This window comes from Pipra filicauda, unplaced genomic scaffold, assembly GCF_003945595.2.
Source record: "Pipra filicauda isolate LSUMZ 115617 unplaced genomic scaffold, ASM394559v2 scaffold243_size1161148_pilon, whole genome shotgun sequence".
In the NCBI taxonomy this organism is placed as follows: domain Eukaryota; kingdom Metazoa; phylum Chordata; class Aves; order Passeriformes; family Pipridae; genus Pipra; species Pipra filicauda.
Genome location: NW_024104358.1, coordinates 1,105,700 through 1,129,744, shown reverse-complemented (window position 1 = coordinate 1,129,744; position 24,045 = coordinate 1,105,700). Strand labels below are relative to the sequence as shown.

The window sequence follows — 24,045 nt, the reverse complement described above, 5'->3', positions numbered from 1 at the left end:
AAGTGGTCACAGCATCAAGCCTGATAGAGTTCAAGAAGCATTTGGACAATACTCTCAGGCACATGGTATGATTCTTGGGATGTCCTGTGTAGGGCCAGGATTTGGACTTAATGATCCTGATGAACCCCTTCCAACTCATCATATTCTATGACTCTATGATTCTACATATTACACATAAAATACATACACTTATGGCCTGCCCATCAGACACTCATTGCTCCCAGAGAGGGTGGATAGACTAGCAAGTAAAGAGTCTTCAAACTTCATTCAAGAAGAGTGACCTATGAACAGAGGACAGTGCTGATGAAGACATAGACATGGTTGAGGGGAAATGGACAAGCTGGGGCTGTCCTCAATGGCATGGGAAAGGAAACAGAAGCTGGATAAAAAGAAACATGCAGATAATTAGTAAGGGAAAGGACCATATCACTCTCAAAGGTGTGGACAAGATGCTTTCGCTCAGTGCGGTGAGAAAAGGAAAGGATGTTAGAGAAATTTGAAGGAGCATCGTAGTGATATGACAGAAGGCAAGGTCAGAAACTTTGTATAACTAAGGAGAAAAGCTGTGTGTCTGAAATTACTGTATTTGTAATGTTATCTATATAACTAATAGAACTGTCATACAGATTGTTTAAAATTTGCAGCTGAAAGATACTGCTTTTATACCAAATATTCTTATTTTGGTTGATTTTCTTAGAAGACTCTACTCTCTCATAGTGGTTCTTCTGCCCAACCTCAGCAAAGTCTACACTCGAGGTTCCAGTCTGTTATCTCACCTGTGTTTCAGACTCTTCAGCATTGAAAGCCCCTGCTGTACTGTAGATGTTTACTGTCACAAGAAGCAGCAAAGGTCCTGTGACAAGAAGCCAGCTTCTTCTCACAGATGACAACTGCCTTTAAATACTTTACTGGTTGAAAGGGGAAAGCCTAGAAATCCCCAGGTGGTGAAAGCATTTGGATGTAAATTATACAGGCTGTCCATCAAGCTGCACAAACCAATAGCTGATTCACAGTTGAATGAACCCAGTGTCTGAGATTTGAATTCAGAGCATGTAGCAAAAAACCCTCAGATGTCAATACAAAATTCATTGAAGGCTGAGTGTGGCATCATTTCTGGCCTGACAGCCTTGTGTATATGGAAAAGCAGAAGGAGTGAAAATTGGTGCCATGTTAATACTGCCCAAATATACACAATGAAGTCAGACTGAAAGCAGTGAAATTGCAGCTGCTCCTCATGAGCTAACAGGACCGCTTTCCTTAACCGGTGACCTTCAATTACAGAGTAGCAAGCAAATTAGCAGAGACAAAAAAGAAACACCTGTTAGCCAGAAAATCTTACTGGCTAAAGCTCGTCTTGTTTCAGTTCCAGTTCCAGTTTCCGTAGCTTTCGGTAAAATATGTGCTGTCTCTTTCTGTTTTGGAGTACTGGCATTAACTGGAAATGTTGATTCTGGAAACAGTGAACTCCTTCTTATCAAATTGTCTGGTTTACAAATGGTTTTTTTAGAAGACCTTAAGGGTTTCTAAGTGCTTGAAGGATCTGAATCATTGTAGAAGGCCTCCTGATGTCACAGAGATCAGGTTAGGAAGAAATTCAAGGCCAAAAATGGCCAGGGCAGGAATGGCTAAATCAAATTGCCATTTCTCAGTACCAGGCTCTCCAGCACTCCGTATGCTCATGGTTGTTTGCTGTAGGTTGGAGTGACTATGAAGCAGGCTGGGATGTAAATTTATAGTGCAGCAGTTAGGTTGTCCTCATACAGGGGTGAAGGGGCTTACTCTGAACTATATCCATCTAAAAGGTAGCAGTCTGGTCCTACCTGATACAGGTTGCATATAAACCTGAAAAAATCACAAATCCAGATGAATTACATGGTGTGAATCCACTTTGAAAGGGGACTAGAGAAGACAACAGTATCTGCATGCTAAGGGTGTCCACACAGAGAGCTATCACTCTTCAGATTCACAAGCTGACTTAATTCCCTAAGTAGGCAAGCCTGAGCAGCAAAGAATATATGGCCTTCTTCCCTTTGAATTTGGAGAAAATGTTTGGTGGTTTGTTTTTTTTTTTTTTATGGCTGGTAATTCTATACACCTTTTGCGACTCTTAATTTTCCGGATGCTTCATTGAAACCTTAGTATCCTATAATCAAAATCAACTTTTTGATAGGACAAACTCCGTATTTCCTTCTCTGGACACAGTTTTACAAGTGAGGTTTTCCTTTTGGAATATTAGCACCTTTTATCTGCCTCAGATTTACAAAATAAGCCATAAAAAAAATGAGGCAAACCCACTTACAATAAAAAACAAACCACACAGTTAAAACAAAGATAACCACTTAGGCATAAGTTATCTTTTGACAACATTAGTAGCTAAATACCTTTTCTCATCCTTCAGTATATGTTGGCATGAAATCTTTTCTTTGGAATTTCTGACTTATATGAGAGAAAAAGGATGGGGAAATATCTGCAGAGGGTTTTCTCCTTCTTTGGCCAAATCTGAAACATGCTTTCCTGCTACCTGTGCCACCACACTGCCTACAGATTAACAGTTTTCTTTAAGCCTCCATTTTCTAAGTTTTCTCGGGATAGTTTGCATCATCAGCTCTTACAATTTAAAGAGAGAGATTAATTTCTAAGAGACAGCTGTAACAGCATGGTAGAATGCCAGATTGTTTCCTTCTTGCAGCTACTACTATGTTTTCTTTCATAGGCAATTGATCTTTTTAATTATTGTTAAAACAAGCTAGTCATATTCCTCTAACATGGAATGGAGATGTACAGGTTTGTTTAATAGCCTATAAACTCAACACTTCAGGCTGTGTCCCTTCTTGTTATTGTAGTACGTGGTTATAAAAAAGAACACCTGGTGATTATAATGATGCATGGGAACAAAAATAGATTTACAACAATAATAACATCCAGGACAGCAATACAAATAGTGAGGATAAAAAACAGGGAAAGCTAAATACCTGTCTGGAAACATGACTACTACTGAATCAATAGGCTGATGTCCTACCAAAAGCACGTCACTACAGATCAAAAGCAATGGAGTGTTGGTAACTTTCACTCTGCTCAATGAAAGTTACCCTTTTTCTCCAGTCTATCTACTGTAACAAATTGCAGGGAAGCATTTCTATTAATTAGAGGGCTGCTTTTACACCGCTTTTAACTAATTATTGTTAAAACAAGCTAGTCATATTCCTCTAACATGGAATGGAGTACTTAATGCCTGTACTCAACACTTCAGGTTTGTTAATAAAAGAAATCCTGGGGTTTTTTTTAGTTTCTTTTCCTATTACATTTTGTAAACTATGCTATGAATAATGAGTAATGAATAATTAAAGGTACAACTTTTAAAAAATAATTTCAGGCTGTGTCCCTTCTCTGTTATGACATGTAGTCACAAACGTGGTTATTTTAAACACTGCTGAGAACAGCTTGGTTGTAGCATGGACAAGTGTTTATTACAGGGTTTACTGCCTTGTCCTATGATTCCATGCTCTGCAAGGCACATCTTAACTAATTCCCAAAGGCAAAGTGGCAACATTGTAAAACACTTGTGAAAACATTCAAACTGCAGTTTAAACCTTGTTAAAATGCAGTTCTTCTTTGGAAAGTGACACTGAAAATGGCAGTGTGGGATCCTGTATTTATTGTCTATGTGTGATTTCGAGATCAAACAAGCTAAGTACAACTATATAGTTCCATCCTGACATCCACAGCCAACTCTACGGACTCCAATGAGATTAAATAGTTGAAACTTTCATGTTCATGTATCGCTAAGACTATGGTCTCCTTAGCAACTGTCCAAACCTACTGTCCTCATTGAAACAGATACACCTTGGCCTCCTTCCATTTAGCTGAATGAGCTTGAGGAAGATCTGTTTTCTTCTCATTGACCTGTGCCAGTTTTTTCACTGCTTGTGGAAGTAAAGTGCCTTTTCAGACAAGTTGGCAAATCTAATTCTGAACAAAAACATACACAAAACAGTTATGTTGAAGAAGATACCACTTCTTAATGATAGTCGCATTTTTAGCTAAAGAACTTTAATGGCTTTTTAACTTGGTTTTGGGTCTGGTTCATGATGTAAAATATTTTGATCTCTAGAAAATTCTGATATGAACAATATTGTCTATACACATTAACCTGTTTGAATATAGGCTTATGAGCTATAGTTTTATTTCTCTAGAGAGCTAGCTGTTGTGCATTTATGGTTAGCACCAGCAATGAGAAGACACAGCCCCATCCAAGGCCCATGGAAAGTCCGTTAACAGTGATATTTAACCACAGGGAGCTTGCTATGGGTTTGATGTTTTTCTTTCTGCTCTATCTGACAAGGGAAGTAATCAGCTTCATCTACCTCCCAGGGACCTCTGGTTTGACACTGAAACATGCCGTTTCCAGTCAGAAGAGACACACGGCCATGTCCAGCTCTTGGCCTCAGAGAAGACACAGCTAATTTGGCTTAAATAACTTTTGCTGATGGAATTGCTATAGCACTATGGTTGACACTTGAAGTTGGCCCCTATATGGAGAATACCATTAGCTACCCTGACATGGTCAGAGATGTCCATGTCAGGAACAGTCCTTACCTCTACCCCACAACGAAAATGTTGAAACATAGAGGTAGATCTTATTTATTGGCACTGCTGTCCTTCTGTCTGGACAGTATGTTCATAAATATATTTAAGAATAAATGCCAAAGTACTAAAAAGTTCTGAAAAGATTACAGGAACAGTTACATCATCCATTCCAGGTACAATACCAATCAAGTGGTGACTACTATCCGACAGATGCCAGCAATACTCCCTTGGTCGGTAGGGTTTCTGTGCCAGTTTTCACATCACCTCTTACAAAGAACTTATTACTAATCCAAATCTCTTGAATTTTTATAATCCTAACGAGCGTAACTAGCATCTGTTTCAGTCTTAAGTTAAGCCTGATGGGCGTTCAAATGGTTACAAATGTGCAAGGAGGAATGCACAAGGCTGTGCTTGAAGATGGTTTCTTGACTTAGCATGGCTGAATTTTTATGAAATAATATGCAAGCTTTTTCCACCTCACTTTTGCCAATCCCACATAGCCTTGTGACTCAAAGGGGCAAAACTGCAATGCCAATATAGGTTTCAAATGCTCGAGAGCTGGAATATCCAGAGCTGAGGTTTTGGTCTGGCCTGTGAAAAGGGAGAGAAAACCATCTGTGAAATCTGGAGGTACATCTGGGCTTGGCTTCTACCCCGGGATCCCACAGCCTCCCATAATCCTTTATGGATATCTGCAGGTTGAGAGAAAAAATCCTTTTCTGCACCCCTGCTCTGCTCCACAGCTGGCACACACAGGTTCCCCAGGGCTTCCACGGAGCCCTCGGAGCAGTCCCGTGAGGCACAAACAGGAGGGTTCCGTCCTTATGGCTCTAGAAAAATGCCCTTTTCTAACTAAAACTGGGGGGAAGAACAGTCCTCTGAGTGGGGCTTCCCCTATGGGCAGGGGCATGCTGCAAACACCGACTGTCTCTGGAAAATCACAGCAAAAGCCCCGTTCCCACAGGCCTCTTCCCTGGGCAAAGCCCCTCGGAGCGGACGCCGGCCTGTGGTGCCTCGGCGAGCGGCGGGGGCCATTCCTCGCATTCCTGCCTCAGCAGGGAAGGGAAACGAGCAGGGATCCTCCTTCTCCTCAGCTTCCCCCGCCTTGGCCTTTGCTCCCGGCCAACCCTGCCGCTGGGAGCCCCAGGGGAGCCGAGCCGAGGGACAGCCGTGCCCCGGGGCGCGGGTCCCCCCTCCGGCCCCGCTGCTGAGGGGAGAGCCGGGCACAGCCAGACAGCCAGACAGAGCCCAATTAAACCCTCCCCTGGCCAGCCCCTGACACTCCCTCCTGCATTTTCCAGTCTGTGGTTACGGCGCTCAAAGAGTTCCATTAAGTCACCAAGTTTTACAGGTTCCTTAAAAAAAAAAAAAAAAAAAAAAAAAAAAAAAAAAAGGGGTGGGGGGGCGGTGAGGGGGAGTGCGCGAGAGAAAAGTTTGGTCATGGCAGGGAATGTGTGATCAAAGCTGAGCCCAAGCTTCCTGTTACACCGGGACTATATATATACCGTGTCTTTAATGTTGGGAATGTAAGCAGCTGCTGGAGCCTGGCGCTGACTCTCTGCCTCATTCCCAGAGCACTGAGGTTTCTTCCACCGACCACAATGAACAAGTTCCTGTGCTGCACGCTTGTGGTAAGTCCCTTCGGAGGGGCAGATAGGCTCTAGGATGCATTACAGCTTCAGACATCAGGCTGTACAGACACACGGCTTTTCTTCTGGGGTTTTTGTTTTAGCTTTGTTTTTTGCAGGTTTTGTTCGTTTGTTTGTTTGGGGGTTATTTTGCTTTCTCTCCGTTTTCTTGGTAAACCCTTTTTGCTTCATCACTCCGAACTTTCCTGATGAGTTTGGAGTGTGATGGACATGTCCAGCTCCAGGGAGACAGCAGGGATTTTCATCCCATTTTCAAGGTAGTGGCATAAATTGCTTTTCTTTTGCCTTTTTTCCTGTCTTCCTCCTTCTTTTTTTAAGGCTTCATCATATTGGACTGACGCAAAACACTGTATCTAGGAATTAATTTGGAAACTGTAGGCTGGGATGTTTGTTTCTGATATACATAAGCTCCGTCCCTGCCTGCCTCTAATCTCTGCTGCAGTGGCACTGTTGGTATCTCAGATACTGGGTTGACTTTCTTACCGGGGAAAACCACTGTGAATTCCAGAAAGAAAAAAAAAGCATAAGTGTGTGATGCTTGTTTTGGCTTAGAAAATTCAACTTCATGTGCAAGAAAGTGATGAATTAGTAGCTGCGTCAGTAGCTATTACAGAAAAAGTTGTGTTATTAAATCTAGTATAACCTCCTGTTTTAATAAGTTTTTGTTTACTTGGAGATTTAGTGAGATGCTCCCAGATGCAAATTTAGAGACCTTAGCAGTGTAGTAAATTTCAGAATGTTATTTGATCCATTTAGTCATATGGAATTTTATATGAATTCAGATCAATTAAAACCTGCATAGAGGGACATCCTGTGTAACATCTACTTGGAGGCTATTCATCTTTTGCATAAGAAAACATTCAAAGAAAAATATTAAAAAATAATATTCAGAGCAGGCTGTTACTCCTGTCAGCACAGTAACTTGCTCCTGGGTTGTTTTGTTGAATACAATGGCATTAATGTTGTGGCAGGGCATTAGAACTGAAATCCATTTATTCTGAAAGCTTTTTATAAATGCAACGAGATTTCCAGGATCTGATGAGTAATGCTTGTTTATTACTCTCTGTACAAATTTCTGAAAGGGCTTTTTGAGAAACAAACCCAAAGTAATTAATAGTGCAAGGGAAGCAAAATTTGTCAGGCTTGTGGTCATCAGACTGAAACACAGGACAAGTTTTTCATCTCATGTGTGATGTTGTGCCTGCTTTGTCAATATGAAAGCATGGGAATTTAATCTGAGAATTTCAGCAATAGCTCTTTATCAGCTGGCTTCTTATCTATGGATGTAATAAAATAATCACATCAGGATTTTGATTAAATGCGTGTGCTTGTTCATGTTCTCCCATAAAGTAATAGCATTTGGTGAAGTTCAGCATAATCCTCTGGTAGATGAATCTTGGAGCTGAAATATATCAGTGGCAGGAGTACATATCATAGACCTTCATCGTTCAACTGTATTTTATTATTATTATTTTAAAATCATTTATTTAAAGTTATTGTGAAGTTTAAGTAAAATCAGTGAAGTTTTAGTACTGTCAGATATACTAGAGATCAGAAAAGACATTTTAGTACCTCTTTTATAAGAACCCTTGTAGGAGGCACAACAGCAGTTCAAAGTTGTGTATGTTTGGCTTACACACCCTAAATCTAGTTTGGAGACACCATAGCTAAAAGGAGTTTTTGGCCATGATGTACTTTCAGCCTTGGCCTCTTTGCTAAGGTTTCAGAAGGGAGACCTGGTGTGGTGTTGTGTTCATGTTCATGCTGTTTGCTGGAACACTGAAGCTGCTTACAAACAGACAAGCATTATGAAATCAGACTGAATGGAAAGAAATTCTCCAGAGCTGAATCTCGTTACTTGTCACGTAACTCTCTTGACCCTTAAACTTGACCTTTCTCTATTTTGGTTCTCTGGGTGCACGTGACATACTTTTTCTGGCCTGCCTGTTGGGTTTGCTGTGTGTAGGCAGCAGTGGCTTTGCAACCCGCGAGGGTAGGAGTTATCTTTCTGTCTGACTTTCTTTCTGTTTGTCTGCATGTGTGTTGGTTAAAAATAAAACACTAAGGTTACCAGAAGAATTTTTAAAAGATATTGTCACAATTTAAGCAACATGCACTTTTCAAATCTCAAGGAAAAATTAATTTTATTCCTTCAGTAGAAACACCTGTTTGCACATAGTACTGGACATACTGTTTCTCTAGCTAGCTAGTCAGTTGTTAGAAATTCTGTCAGTGTAAAGGCAGACTGTAGTCACAGTAGGAACATCCCAGATTGGGTTAACTCTACATCTTGCTGTCACTGTGATGAATAATGTTCCAAAATATAAGTTATGGATAAGACACATCTTTTGGAGGGTATCTGGCTTGATTTTCCTGCTTTCTCCCTCTACAAGCTTCAAGGCAAATGTAACTCATACAAACAAAGACTTACAATTCAACACTTCTTTGATGAGATGTAAAACTGTTCTTCAGCTGAATGACATTTTCCTATCACTGAAAATGAAACAATAGTTTCGACCCCTAAATTTCTTTGTGAATGACAGCTAATGGTCCTCAAAATGTTTCTACAAGACTTGAGTTTTTGACATACTGCTTTATTGACAGAGAAAGGAAGACAGTGGTTCATAGCCCTAGTTTTGAATACAAGGTCACTGAGGAGAGTCACCAGTTACTATTACTCATGTAAAAGAGCAGCCTCCACTTTATAGAGCACCTTCCAAACAAATGTAGGCCCTGTTATGTCCAAAGGATTGCATTAAAGCAGTTGGCAGAATGGTGGAACAGCCTTATAAGCTGAACTCAAACCAGTGAAAATGATTTCGTGTCAGCTGCCATTGTGTACCTGGCACTCTCCTGTGGTCTGCCAAAAAGTGCTTTGTCTGAGCAGTGGTCTCAGTGAGCCTACAGCAACCCACAGGTCAGCAGTGCCACAGAGCACAGAGAGGTTAAATTTGGTGACTGCGTGGGCCTCCAGAACAGCTAGGTGAGGAGGATGAGAGCTGAGTCTCTCCCAGATGGATGGGAGTCATTTCTCCCAGGATATCAAGTATTTTACAATGGTTATTTGCAATAGGTGGACACGGATCTATTCCAGCATGGCATTATCAGGTACTGGATTCAGAGATACAAGCTATCCATGAGGAGGACCTTGATAAAATCATTCAGTGCTATATTTTACCAGAGGGATTTCTCTGGGCCTGTGCATGATTTCAGTGAGGCATTCTGCCCAAGGACTGAGGGTATGGGAAGGCCTCCTGCCTTAGCTTGGCCCAAATACTTTGTGTAGAAGGCAAAGTAGGAGAGTTGTGAGGTTTTACTTTAAACCCAATGCAAACACTAGGAGCAATCTGACAGATGTCTTGAATGATGATTTATCACACAAGAAAATATGCTTCAGAATAGTTGTGGAATGCAAAACAGAAACAGATTTATCTTCCTCAGCAAATTAAACATTCTTCTTTGGTCTACAACCCAAAACCACAAAGCCAAGCTATATAATAATATTTTCATATGCTGAAAAGCCTCTTTTCTTTCTATCACAAAGCAGTGATTTAAAGTGATGATGCTTGAAGGATTTTTACTTCATGTGCTTTGTCTTTGAGTTCATTTTGATTCAACTAGAGAAAGCAAGCAGCTCGTTGCCTTACATTTAAAGATGAAAGAAAAGGGTGTGTATTTTTTCATGCCCAAGATCTGAAGTGAAATTTTACAATCACATTGTTTCTCTCTCAAAAGAATCTTCCAAGGACTCAAATAAATGGACTGCACAGGCCTTTTATATTAGCATTTGTATGCTGACATAAAGATGGTATGGAGAAATATAGCTTCAGGCCTAATGTGTTGAGTGACACAGTGAAAGAATTGCTCTTTAACCCTGAGTAACTCATTTTGAATAAGTTCTTAGTATTTATTTGCATGACACTAATTTGCACTAGACTTGTATTTCAATATTTACAGTTCATCCCAATTTCTTACGTAGACACACCATCCTGAGAGATGCCCAGGATCTTCTCCAGGGAGATGGATGAAGACTGAGTTTTTCAGTCCTTTCAGAACAGAGCCCAGTGACACTAGAACTGTTTCACCCAATACGTTGTTAGATGCAGTGACTGATACTAGGTTTTGGTTCGGTTTGGTTTTGCTGTAACTATTTTGTTACTGATAGCGTTTCATACTAATAGAACAAAAACTCAACCTTTGGGACTTTTTTTTAAGTTGAGTTTGCATTTCACTACTGCTAGGAAAACTGTTTGCAACTGAGTGCACTCTGAATCAGACTAACAGTGAATTTGTTGAGATGAACAAGATATTAAGCATTATTGTCTTCCATCAGTGCTGGGACTTGCTTAGGGTTTAAAATTTAAAGAAACTGCCCAGATCTTTCAAGTCCATTTGCCAGCTATTCCAGGAAACCAAATGCCGCATTTACTTTCAGAAATGCATTGAGAGTTATATTTAAACTACTTGGGTTTCTTGCACCTGCTTCTTGGTGAAAGGCTGTTCCCAGCCTTCCTATGACGAGACAATCTGCTTTTCATTTGCCAGTATTATCCTTTAATGGAGAAAGTTCTCTCTGTGTATGTTAACTATCTGTACCAAATCTATAGGTACAGTTGTGACTTGCCAAGCTATTGAAAAAGTTAAGATCGTCTTCTAAATGAAGATCTTAATTTCCTTCTAAACTTTCTCTGTACTGCTTCCCAGATGAATTAACCTTTCCAAAACAAGGATGAACAGTATTTTACACAATTTTCTGAATGACAAATCCATGAATTTGTCCAAGTGTAGTACTGATGTACTCCAGCTTTGGTTTCTTGAGGGTTAAAGGGTGAACATGTTCATTGCCCCTACTTCTGATTCCAGTAAACTGAGGCCAGACTTCTGGTTTCTTCCTTCTTTCAAACTGGAACATGCCAACTTTTCCAGTAGGAGTAAAACAGCCCAGTGCCAGCATGATTATAGAAGAAATCTTGCTTTCTGTGAAGTTTTGGGGAAGACCAACGTTCAGAACTTGTAAGCTCTAATCATGGCATTTTCATGTGCGCAAATAGTGCTGTTTCTTACAGTAGAGATTCAGATGCTTAGTACGTAGACCACCTTTAAATATGGGCATTCAGATCAATCAGAGATTTTGTGTAGCTAAGAATCTGCTACTAAGTTGGTCATAGCATAGTTTAGGACAGGAAATGTCAGGAACAACATAAAATGCATTTTATTACCATTTTAATTGGTTTTAGGAACGTGCTTTCGAGGGACCTCTCCTGATCAACCTTATTTACTATATTTTAGTTTGCATATCATGGTGATGTAGTGCATAAGGTGGATTTACAAAAGTAAACTGGACTGATGAAAGTAAATCCAGAGATGGACTCCAGAGATGCACCAGGTGCACCGGAGCCACTAATGCGTGCTCGTCCATGAGAGCAGACTGAAGTTAGTCCAAAATATCCCCTCTGAATCCTGCATAATGAGGATGTCAGGTGCTCGGCACCATCTGTTTTGCTCTGGAAATCTGCTGTAACAGGTGATCCAACTTCCTAATGCAAGCACAAACTCAGTGTGTGCTAGGACAGGAGAAAGGAAAATTTAGTGACATTCTCCTCTAGCTTACTCTGTGAACTGCAAGACAAGAAGAGTCTTTTCATTCTGTTTGTGCCAAATTGCTGCAGCAAAACTAGTAAAAATTATTTTTAATTACTTTCAACCATTTTTCCTGAATTTTTGCAGAACATCTGAAAAATAGATTGCCTTTATTTTGGCACTTGATGTAGGTTCAAAGTTAACTTCTGATTTGCAGGCTGCATATCAATATTCAGAATACTCAGGTATGCTAGGTGTTTTCAGCCTGCATAAAAGACAGTTTTGCAGACCTTTTCTCTTAAACATTATTAAGCAACCTACAGTAGTCTTATGAAGGGTGGTATTGGGGGTTGGGGTCTCATGGCTGGGCTTCGCGAACGAAGATTTGGGAAAGGCTCTATCCACATTTGTTACAGGCACGTTGGTGACTTATGAGGCCAATACGAGACAGACATGTCCGATTGCAAAAGGCACAGCAGAAAGACTCCTTAGATGGTGTATTCTGCAGAACACAGTTCTTTCTGCGTTGCCTTTTCTCCTCGAGGGTGATCCTGTGTGTGTTCTCGAAGGAGACAGCTGCGTTATAGATGGTGTGTCTCCAGGCCTCCTGATTTGAGGCCAGAGTAGACCAGTTATGATGATCAATATGGCCGAGGCTGAGATGTTGTTTCAGGGAGTCCTCGTATCTTTTCTTCGGGGCTCCTCTCTTGCGGCAGCCAGTGGCAAGTTCACCATAAAGCAAGAGGGTTGGGGTCTAGAAATGTGCTTAACAACATACTAATGGCTGTACTGGCTAAAAAAAACCACAAACCAAAACCAGAAAAAAGAGTCCTAAACCAACCCATATGCTGTCTATGGGCTGATATCTGATGCTTAGAGGAGATGGAAGAAAAAAACAGAAAAATATCACTATTTTTCTAGAACAGTCCTTCAGACTCAAGCAATTTAGGGGCTGGGATTTCTTGATCCAAAGGTGATGTTTATACTTAATAGCCCTTTATTATTTTCATCCATTACTATGTCAAGTAACATCTTGAACTCAGCTGTTTACAATGTCCTATGGCAGTGAGTTGCACAGCTCACTGGGCTAAAAGGATCATGGTAGTCAAACAGTAGTAGTAATGGTAATCTAGCTCTATGTTGAAAATTATGTATAAAATGCTCTGGTAAAATATTGAGATATTGATTGCATAAATATCTTTAGTTTGACTGAAGAATCTTCTTGTCGTAATTGTTTGTAAATAAAATAGTTGGATCCTGCATACGATGGCTCAGCCCCTGGTCAGTGGATTACTGCAGCTGCATAATGTGTGTTTCTGGGATAAAAGGGAAGAAAGGTATGATGTGATTTTCTTTTAAAAGCAGAAAGAAAAAAATCAAATGGAAAGACTGATTGTTCTTTTAGTGATGCTGATTTATTAATGCTATTATTATGGGGTTTGGTTGTGCTCATTTGGATTAATAATATGCTGGTTCCCGTTATTAGTCCATAGTTATTGGTTCTTCCGAAGGCAAAACTTTGCAGGCCTCAAACAAGTATTATTCAAGTCTCGTTTTGCTCAATTTTTTACATCAGCTCCCCTCAAATTATGTTGAATTGTTTTCAATTTTTACTAGCTTATTTCACATAGCTGTAGATTCTTCAGGAAGCAAGTGGCTCCATTTTCCCCTATAAACCCCCATGCTCTCATATCCTGATTATTGAATTTTAATTAATTTTTATGCTGAGTTATCCCCTGCGGCAAAACTCCTCACTTGCCTCAAACATGATTTCCAATGTAAATAGTTGAGTAAGGGAGATAGAGAAAATCTTATTGTTCTTGTTGCTACATGTTGCAGAGCAGAGTTGAATAGCCATGAAATTATTCACCTACCTGTTTGTTACCTGAAAATATGTCACCAAGGGCAGAAGCACAACCCAGAAGAGAAGATTCTACTGCAGTGACAGTTTTGGATTTGTTGTGAGCTCTGCTTTGCAGAGCAGGAAAAACAGTGTTTCTGCACGAGGATGTGCTACCCGTATGTCTGGTTGCTGTCCCTAATAATTTTCACAGTGTCAGATTTTCATCTGCGTTGGGTATTGTCTTGAGTTTCCACAGATACTTGAATAAAATGGGGGTTGATGTTTGTAGCATCTGTGCTGTCTGTTGCAGTCTGTTATATTCTGTAAAGGGAATGCATGTGTCCATGCAAATCTTGGACTCTGGTATGCTGTATTAGCTATTACTGAATTAGAAATATAGAAGAAAACCTTACTGTTCACATCAAAAATTAATGAGATTACCGGGACTTCCTTATTACTAGCGTCATAGATGTAGATTTACCAAGGGTGGGGGCATTTTTCATCAATGCAAAGCCATTCACTGTTAAAAAATGTGCTGCACCCTCTTTGTTAAATAGACCACATGAAACAGATCCAGTCATTTAAGGAAAATGGAGCTGTTCATCAAACTTCAAAGACTAATAAGGAATTTTTCACAATGAAAGGTATTGTACATTGAGACCACAAGAAAAAGTGGGCTCTCCACCTGTAGAAAACACAGATTGTATAAATTACCAGGCTTAGTCAAGGGTAGCTACAAGAGACTGTAGGAAATATCCATACTATCCACATTTCATTCCTCAGCCTGTCTAGGTATAGCTGTATAAAAAAGCTGTATAAAAAGTGGATTCGCAGACAGGTAATAGGAGAATACATTTAAGAGTACTTTCTTAAGCAGTAAGAGTTCCTAATTTAGGCACATAATATCACCTGGTGATCACTGTGACTTTTGCTAATGCAGATGAATGTTTAAATTGTCCTTTACAACCTTAATAAGACTATAACTTTAGAAGTGCCATGCTGTGGCAAAAGGGAGGTCCTTAGATGAAAAACCTCTAGGAAATATAGAGCCTGGGGGGAAAAAAAAAAAAGAGTTAATTCCACTTACACTTTGGGCACATCTGCATCGGAAAAGAGAAAATACATTTTTGAAATTGAATTGTCATCTTTGTATTAGCTGACCAGGATTAAAATAGCAACAAAGACAAACTGGTTGCTTGTATAACTTGACTAGATATGTAGAAAACTATCTTAATTCAGAACCAGTTTACTTCATCTTTATAAAATGTACAAGTTTTAGAAGAGAAATGGCACATGCAGCCATTCATGAAGCACAGGACAGAGCTGGGTTCTCAGTGAGAACAATGAGCTGTTCCCAAGAGTTTTCTTAATGGTAAACTGGTTGAATCACATAACCAATTTTTCACTTATAAGGGAAAATTAAGTGATAAGAGGTTGTCTCTGCAGCAGGGCAGTGTTGTCTCAGAGCTCTAGGCCCGAAATCACACCACCAAAGCAGACTGTTGTAGGAAGCAGGACTGTAGCTGTCATAATGTGCCAGTACTGAACCAACTCCTTACAACAGCTGTAAGCCTGTGGTTTTACATAGAAATGAAAGCATTAGCCTGGCCTCTTCCAGTTCATGCAATTAAGTCTTTAATGTACCCTTCATAAACTGTGGCATTCTTTACCTCTGTCTGAAGCTGCGTCTTCACCCTTGACGTAGCTGGCACATTTTATCCCCAGAACTGCTGTATTTCAGTGCAAGATTAAATAGAGGGCATTAAAAAGTAACCTCTACTGTTCTAGGCATTTGTTGGTGCAATACACTAGTCAGATTTATATGCTCCTACACAATTCCTTTTGCATCTGAAGTACTAGATACTTAAGAACAGGCATAATCCCCACCTTGGCTGTGCAATGGCCAGCTTCTCTGGTACCAGGCACAAAAAGGTCATTGCCCAGTGATATGAAATAGGGTGTAAATGGGAGAAGCATAATATCTACATCTCTGGAAGAAAAAGGAAGTTCTAATATTGGGAAGATTTGCTAGTCAAGATCCTAAAATTTTCCCATGTTAGGATAGACATGGGAGAGTCCGGAAGCCGGCTAATATCTTACAAATTCTAACACAAATGTTTGTTTGAAGATAATACCATAACTAGACTCATAAACTCATTAAAGTGTAGGTTTCTTTGTGATCACAGTGCTCCCCAAAACTAAAGGAAGTGATGTTTTATTTTCCTGTTGCTAGCTCTTGGACATTTCTGTTAAGTGGACCATCCAGGTTGACTCTCCCCCCAAGTATCGTCATTACGACCCAGGGACATCTCGTCAGCTGCTGTGTGACCAGTGCCCTCCCGGGAGCTACGTGAAGCAGCACTGCACAGCCACCAGCCCGACGCAGTGTGCGCCGTGCCCGGACCAGTACTACACCGAGGAGTGGAACAGCCACGACGAGTGCCAGTACTGCAGCACTGTCTGCAAGGAGCTGCAGTACGTCAAGCAGGAGTGCACCCGCACACAGAACCGCGTCTGCGAGTGCGTCCAGGGCAGATACCTGGAGCTCGAGTTTTGTTTGAAGCACACGGAGTGTCCTCCCGGGTTCGGTGTTGCACAGCCAGGTACGTACTGCTTGTCAACAAGCACGGACTGAATTAGAGCTCTGCCGCACGTCGGCGACTCGTGGCAGTTACAAGATTAGGAAAGAGGCTCGTCCAGATGAAATTGCAGGACAGTAAATTGTAAAGCCAATTGAACCTGTTCTAGTCTGCATCATTTGGACTGTAGCCAAAGGAACGTTTCTTAGCACTGCTCCTGCTGTAATATATAACTTAATGGCAGTAGCAAATGTAGCAAATTGCACTCTAATGAGAAACATGATGGATTTCCTCTTTTAAAGGAACATTATCTGGAATGTAGTATTTGTGTGTGTGATAAATAATAATGTTTTTCATTTTGAAATCTGCTGTTTCAAGCAACCGTATATCTTGACAAACACCAGGAGCACTACATGTTTGACAACAAGTGTATAATTATAACAATATTAATATAGCTCTAGCATCACTGCAATATGTGTTAATAATTAATTATCAACATCCTAAGTGGAACTCCTAGGGAAACTGTTGCTATTATCAAACAAACAACCATTTCTTTGTCAAGCAGGCTGGCTGTATGTCTGATGTGGATACAGAGGGAAGGGGCACTTTTCAGTGGAGGGTATTCTTCATTTAAGGCAACGTAAATTGTTAAACCAATAACATGTTCTTCCCTCAAAACGAAATACATCATTTATTGTTTGGCAAATGCCATGGCCTAGTTTAGCTCTAGTATTTAACACAGCCCGAAAGAATTGTAAACTGTCATTGTACCAGAGCTCGATAATTGCCCAGAGAAGAGCTCTGAGGTAGGAAGGGAATGCAGAAAATCAAAGCATCTCAGACACAAACCTGCAGGCAACCAGTCTCCAGACTACAGAATGATTTCCCTAGGAATTACATACAAGGAGTGAGAAACACTAGGGCTGGCCTGTACATTTTAGAGCTGTGCTGAACGACAGGCTGGGAGTCCTCTTTTGGGTTATGAACATCTCATTGGATAGCAACTTTGATGTAAGGAAAATGTCACTGCTGTAGATTCTCACTAGTCCCTGAGTAACTGATTGACAAAGCATTACCTTGATGCCCTTGCCACTGTTAAGCATTTCCACTGGCAAACACTGCAAATCCATACTGTAAAACTTCATTAACCTAAACTATTATACCCAGGGGCTTGGGTTAATGAGGTTCCGCTGTACCTCGGCAGTGAGTCAAGAGAGGCCAGAAACAAAGTCCTCAGTTTGGGAGATGAACAAAATACAGATTGCCTGAGCAACCAACCTACTGCATCCCTGCAAGCATGGTGAAACTGTGGCAAACAAATTCAAATCCCTCAGTTCAAAATGAAACAAACTTTGAAAGAAGATAAAATGTTGAATCGTGTAATTTATTGGAAAGTTGGTTTCCAAAAGACCATCAGAATGAACTAGCTAATCCCAGACAGACCTCAAAAAAGGAATGAAAACATTGTAAAAATAATTCCATCTCCTTGTGCCAATAGTCAGTTTTTGAGGTGAGGCAAAAACTACGAATTCAATAAGCATGTACCATACTGTGTTACTGCTTTCTGCCGTATGATAGCCTTGAACTTTGTAACGATGCAAATTCAGGTGAAATAAAACCTAACTCTAGGAAAATATGCTTCCACTCCCACACAGGGAGATCGTGGTCCAGTGCCTCTTTTAAAGCTTAAAGCACTAAAAATCTGTTTCCCCACTGCCAGTTGCTCATGATTACACTGGGAGATCACTTTACTTTGGTTGTCCCCTTTTGTGAGTGCAGATTAAGGTTTTGTTCCCTTCTGCGACTGGACGTGGCAGGGTTTATAACAGCAAGGTACTGGAGCAGCAGCGCTGCTACGAGGCAGCACTGTCTCCCCAGCGGCGGGTGACGTTTCCCTGGGAAGAATGGGGGATTCCAGGTGAATTGGAGGGAGAGGTGGAAGGGCGGACAGACGGCGGCAGTTTGTGCCCTGAACAAGAGCGGCCAGATAAACAGTGAAGAAGAAGCTGGCAAAGCTGGAGGGTGACTTTATTCTCAACCCCGAGAACGCCGATGGATTACCCGATTTATTCCTCTCTTGTGCCGCAAGGGTTATGCAGGAAGCTCTGAGCAGAGCGACGTCCCGTTTGCAGGAACACTGCTTTCTTCCCCTGCCTTGCTGGCAGAACACAACAGTAGCCTGTCTGTAGTAGGGAAAGTTGCTAAAATTCAGTTGTCTCAGGACAGCTAATTGCTGCCTGCGCAGGTGGTGCTGGCTGGAGTTTTGTCCAGCCCAGAGCCGCAGGCAGCGCACATTATGCAAGGGAGTGCAAGGGCAGACGCTGTGGCTGCAGTCTGGGTACTGGCTGCAGAAAGCAGAGGATTTGGGAGGCGGCTTGGCGACATATAGGATCTCTGGCAACTATAAACTCCTTTGTTTTCACTTACCTGATGAAGTGCTAGATCAGGTGTATGCAAGCACTATTCTTTATTTCACAGCTTGTGGAAAACTTGAGATTCGTACTCTTTTTCTCCAAGGATTTCCCAAAATAAATAAAGGGTACCTAAAAGCTGTCATCAAAATAAACATCCACGCGTAAATACTTAAAAACTACACTAGATGGAGGTATTTTCTTATTCAAATATAGTTTACAATTATTTCAAAAAAATTTTAAGCATGTGCTCAAGTTCCTGTTCAATAATGCAATATTAGATACTAGACTTCAGACACTTGTTAAATGTTGGCTGAATAAGGATGAATTAAGAGTGAATATACAACAATTATTGGTGCTGTGACTTTCCTGCCACTGGTGGCTAGACTGCATTGTTTCAGATTTCATGCATTAATTTTCTTCCTCTTTGTTGATGTGCTAGAACCATACATTGTCCTTCTGCTGTTGTATCATATATTTATTTCTGAAGTAAAACTGTGTCTTGTAAATCACCAAGCAAAATATGTATGTCTGTTAAATAGTTTTCTTTATACTGGACACTATGTCTTCTTTGGTTTTAGTAATATTTTATTCAAGCCCAGAGAAAAGGTTAAAAAATGTTGTCTTTAGTTGACATTTAGTTTGGTTGTGGCTTTAGCTAGAACTGAAGTAACCCATTCAAGTAAAATTCTAGGCAGTTATTGCAGAGTAAAATTCAGAACAGGTTTTTATGCCAATTAATTACTTTACAGAGTATTTGTACAGTTGAAGGATGAAGATCAGACATTGTGTAATGTCTGACTACACTCGAGTAATTGAGGTTTTAAAGATATTCCTTTACTAAATTACTGATTTAATCAGTAATATCTGATTTCAAACTTGGTAACAACTGTATTTATGAGTATATTTACTGTATTAGACCAGCAGGAACATCATTCTCTTAAAGAATCTTCTGTTTTGCTTTTTTTGTTTGTTTGTTTTGGTTTTAAAGTGATTACTTAATAGATAAGAAATAAGAAAACAGAAGCATGACAATTTAGAGAGGAATATTTTCCTTTATTTTTGTGTTCTCATTGTGGTTTTTTTCTACAGTTGAGGTTATATATAATTGGATGCATTGTTTTCCTGTGCCTGCAGGTACCCCTGAGAGTGACACTGTATGTGAGAGATGTCCAGAAGGATTTTTCTCAAATGAAACATCATCCAAAGCAGTCTGTCTTAAGCACACAAACTGCAGTGCCCTGGGTTTCAAAATAACTTTGAAAGGAAATGAGGTTCGTGACAACATCTGCCAGGAAAATACAGATATGGCACCTCAAAAATGTGGAATAGGTATGTATCCTATTATGGAAGAGTGCTCTGAAATCATACCTTTAATTATTATTAAAATTAATTTATCAGCATTTATGATAAAAATATTTAGCTTGTTAGCCATTTGCCTGCTATGGTGATGGCCATAGTAGACTTTTAATTATTGTAGCTTCAATCAAATAGAACTCAAGCACAGAGAGCAATCTCTTTATAGAGACCACTTCTTAGCCTGTTTTTAAACACTTTTTCTTATCATTCTTGCTGCTTGCTTTTTTTTTTTCTTTTTTCCCTGAGACAGGTAGGGTAACAGATTGGAACAACTGCCATCTTCTTCTCTTTCTCATTTCAGATGTAACCCTGTGTGAGGAGGCTATGTTCAGGTTTGCTGTTCCTACCCATCTCACACCTAACTGGCTGAACATACTGGCAGACAGTTTGCCTGGGACAAAGGTTAGCACAGAAAATATCGAAAGGATTAAACAAAGACACAGCCCTCAAGAGCAGACCTTCCAGCTTTTGAAATTATGGAAGCAGCAGAACAAAGAACAGGATATGGTCAAGAAGATTATTCAAGGTATCTTACTGTGATAGCATGTGTGTTAAAAGCACCCTTTTAAATGGCATTTTAAAAATTGCCTGGGATCAAATACCTCCTGGTGATGTGTTATGCTTGGAGCAAGGCCTGCAGGGCTTGACTGAGATTTATTGATGCAGTAAGAGCAGTGAAGTTGAGGGGAAGCAGGAAGAGAATTCAGCTTCTCCTGATCAGTTGAGGACTGAATTCTTCTCATTGTAGTTGTGTGTTGGGACTGTGTGTTGTACCATGACCAAGATCCCCTTTTGAGACTCCACAATATATGACAAATCTTGTTAAAGTGAGGCAAGTGTTTCCCACTGTTATATCTGAGCAGTGGTTGTTGAGGTTAGAGGGAGCGGGATGCCTGCAACTGAGAGTGCAGCTACTTTTCTATAAAAGTATTTGGGACTAGGACATCTATTCACAGTGTGGGGGCACATGGGAGTGAGAAATACACAGGCAGGCTTTCCCTTCTTTTTCCCTTCTGGTACCTGTTTGTCATACTGATTCTCTGCTTTGTTTGTGCTGAATCTACCAAGACAGGTTTCAAAGGTGAAATAGTGCTGCAATGTTAACACCAAGGTTTTTACAACAGCCAGGCCAGCTCTTCTCATGTAAGGCATCATCAACAGCCACCACATTCAAATGACATTTGTCCACTCAGAATAGATTTGAAAAAGGCTGTAGAAATGTTTGTCACCCCTATGCTATTTAGTATGTATGTTTATGTCACACTGTGAAGTGTCTAGAGTACTTCAAAGCCCAAAATTACTGTTTTAGCAAAGCTTGCCTAGACATTTCTGAAGGGACTAAGCAAAATTTTCATTCACTGGAACCAAATATTATGAGTTCTATCACATGCACACAACATTTTACAGGACAGGTGACACAACTCTATAGCAATAAATACTTGCTATGAAGTTAGTTCGTAATTCGGAGGTTTTGTATCTGCAAAGTTAATTAAATTCTTAAGTATTTTTCATAATTGGAGCCTAAAAAAGCAAACCTGAGAGAATTATTTAAAATAAAGAAAAAAAAATTTGGAAGGGAATATTCACCTTGGAATTTGGGAAGGTTTTTTGCAGGCCACGGTAAAGTTGCAATGGGCTGTGCTTACCTCTCTTTTCTTTTTGCTTTCTCTAGATATTGATCATTGTGAAAACAGTGTCTTAAAGCACATTGGCCACCCGAACCTCACCTTTGAACACCTCAACATGCTGATGGCAAGTTTACCAGGCAAGAAAGTGGGAAAAGAAGATGTTGAACGCACAATGAAATTGTGCCAACCTACAGAGCAAGTCCTGAAGCTTCTCAATCTGTGGAGAATAAAGAATGGCGACCAAGACACCATTAAAGGTTTAATGTATGGACTGAAGCACTTGAAAACATACCACTTTCCAAAACGAACCATCCAAAGTCTGAAGAAGGTGGTTAAGTTTCTTCACAGATTTACAATGTATAGATTATACCAGAAACTCTTCTTAGAAATGGTAGGGAACCAACTGAAATCTGTGAAAGTAAGATGTGTCTAACTCAAGATATTTTTCATTTCCACTGACTATTTTTCCCTAATTACTGCCAGCAGTAATTAAACTGGAACGTTGTTTCACCACATTATATTTTACTATTTATAGAAATGCCTGACTGGAATAGTTCTAAGTCTTCTGCAGTGGTTCTGGAGTTTTTTTCTTTAATAAAAATCACTTTTGTAAAAGCTTTTAACCTGTTGATAACACTAAGAGCCTGATTCTGCATTTTTGCACATTCAGTGTTGAAAAGTCCCACTATAGTCACTAGATGAGAAAGGAATGCTGGACCAGGCTCTATTCCAGTATTTTCTATTTATATTCTTCAAGGAATAAACATTTTTTGTTGTACATATTTATTAAATTAAATGGAAACTGTATGAGACTGAATTTTAGAAAGAGAAATGAAAAGCACACTGTATATTTTCTAGTTAAACAAAAATGATTCCATATATTTTTCTGATAAAAATTTTGTAGCATGCCCTAAGAGTTATTAATTTCCTTATATTTTGTATTTAAAAAAAGTATTATTGCTTAGTTTTATTTGTATAAGTTGTGGTATCTTTTGGTAAGGATGTTTTAATTTATCCAATGATTTTAACTCAAATACAGTGAAAATATAGTGCAAGTGACCTGAATATTTAAATATTCTGTGAGGAAGTGAATGTACCATATTTAAGAAGCTGGATTTTTATATAGAATTTCATAATCTTATTTTATAAAACAATTAAATTTTTCAGTTTACTTTTTGACTGGTGTTTTGCTCTTGACTCTGAAGTAGGAACTAATAACAAAGACAGACTGTGTGGATTTTACACCTTATCTTGGGCTTGGCTCTCTGCTACTCCCTCTCTGGTCTAGTAGTTAATATGTGAACTGAGTAAATATTAACCAGCACTGGATTCTCATAGTCACTGCAAAGGTGTAAATGAAGGCAAAAAGTATTAAAGGTTCCAGTTCAGAAGACCCAGGTGGTTTTGATACGACCGATTACAACTCCATAGACACATTTGGCCCAGCAACACTCTTGGCCGGGTGTCATTCTTGGAGAGCTCACAACCTTTGCCCTAACCACAGCTTGTAATTTCATGGAGGAAAGATGATGCATGGCCCTGACGGGCTTGGAAAGCCTCACATATTGCCACTATGTTTAAAGGAAGAGAGCACAGAGAGGTCACATAAGAAAAATAGTCATCTACCATTTCCCTCAGCTACAGAACGAGACACCTACAAAGCCTCGGGCCCGATCAAAACGGAACAGAGATTGTCTGACTGCTGTTATCAAAAGCTAACGGTAATTTAGGGACCAGTAGTCATTCACAGTGCAAGCCAAAGGCCTCAGTGGCTGCAGAGAAAGACTGTACTCTCGATTGTTTTTCTTTAAACCATGTGAACAGAGCTTGAATATTCAATATATTTTTTTCATTGTGTAAAGGAAGAAAAAGCCATCAGCATTTACTCTTGTATGACAAATATTCTTGTATTACAGATGAGAGGATCTTAAGCAAAGAATGAGAAACAGATTCCTGCTTGATATGATAGGTGCTCATCAGAAGTGCTCTCCTTATAGACTACAAATAGGACATATTCCTTTAAAATACTTGGGTTTCATTTTTCATTGAATTCTCACATCACTTTTTGTATCAAAAGGAATAAGCTCCCTTTTAAATTTCACGTTCTATTAGCATCTCATTTATCGGTGTAGCTGAGAAATGGTCCCGAACACACAAAAAATTCCCAGTTTTGTCTTGATTCATTTGAAATAATTTATGCCCTTTTACAGCAGAAAATGGTTCTACATATAATTAAAGGTTTATAACAGAATCTCAAATTTCAAAAATAGATACTAGATGTTTCCACAACTCTGCCAGATATGGAGGTTTGGGGTGTTCTAGGTGTTAAAATGAGAATAATGATCTTATTGGCAGCAAAATAAAGAGGATCCCACACACCTTGTAAACAATACCATGTTAATCCTTTCA

The 24,045-nt window shown here is 39.8% G+C and overlaps 1 protein-coding gene across 2 annotated transcripts; it reads left to right on the top strand.

Moving 5' to 3' along the window:
• The first annotated feature begins 6,030 nt into the window (after positions 1-6,030).
• TNFRSF11B (TNF receptor superfamily member 11b) lies at positions 6,031-22,812 on the top strand. 2 transcript variants are annotated; one of them, XM_027731178.2, is made up of 5 exons: positions 6,031-6,218; positions 15,893-16,262; positions 19,787-19,981; positions 20,310-20,534; positions 21,681-22,812. In XM_027731178.2, the coding sequence occupies exons 1-5, from the start codon at positions 6,189-6,191 to the stop codon at positions 22,067-22,069; spliced, it is 1,209 nt and encodes a 402-aa protein (XP_027586979.1). In that variant the 5' UTR covers positions 6,031-6,188; the 3' UTR covers positions 22,070-22,812. The 2 variants fall into 2 exon arrangements, with proteins under 2 accessions (XP_027586979.1, XP_039237801.1); XM_039381867.1 differs by lacking the exon at positions 6,031-6,218 and adding an exon at positions 6,363-6,493.
• The last annotated feature ends 1,233 nt before the right edge of the window (positions 22,813-24,045 follow it).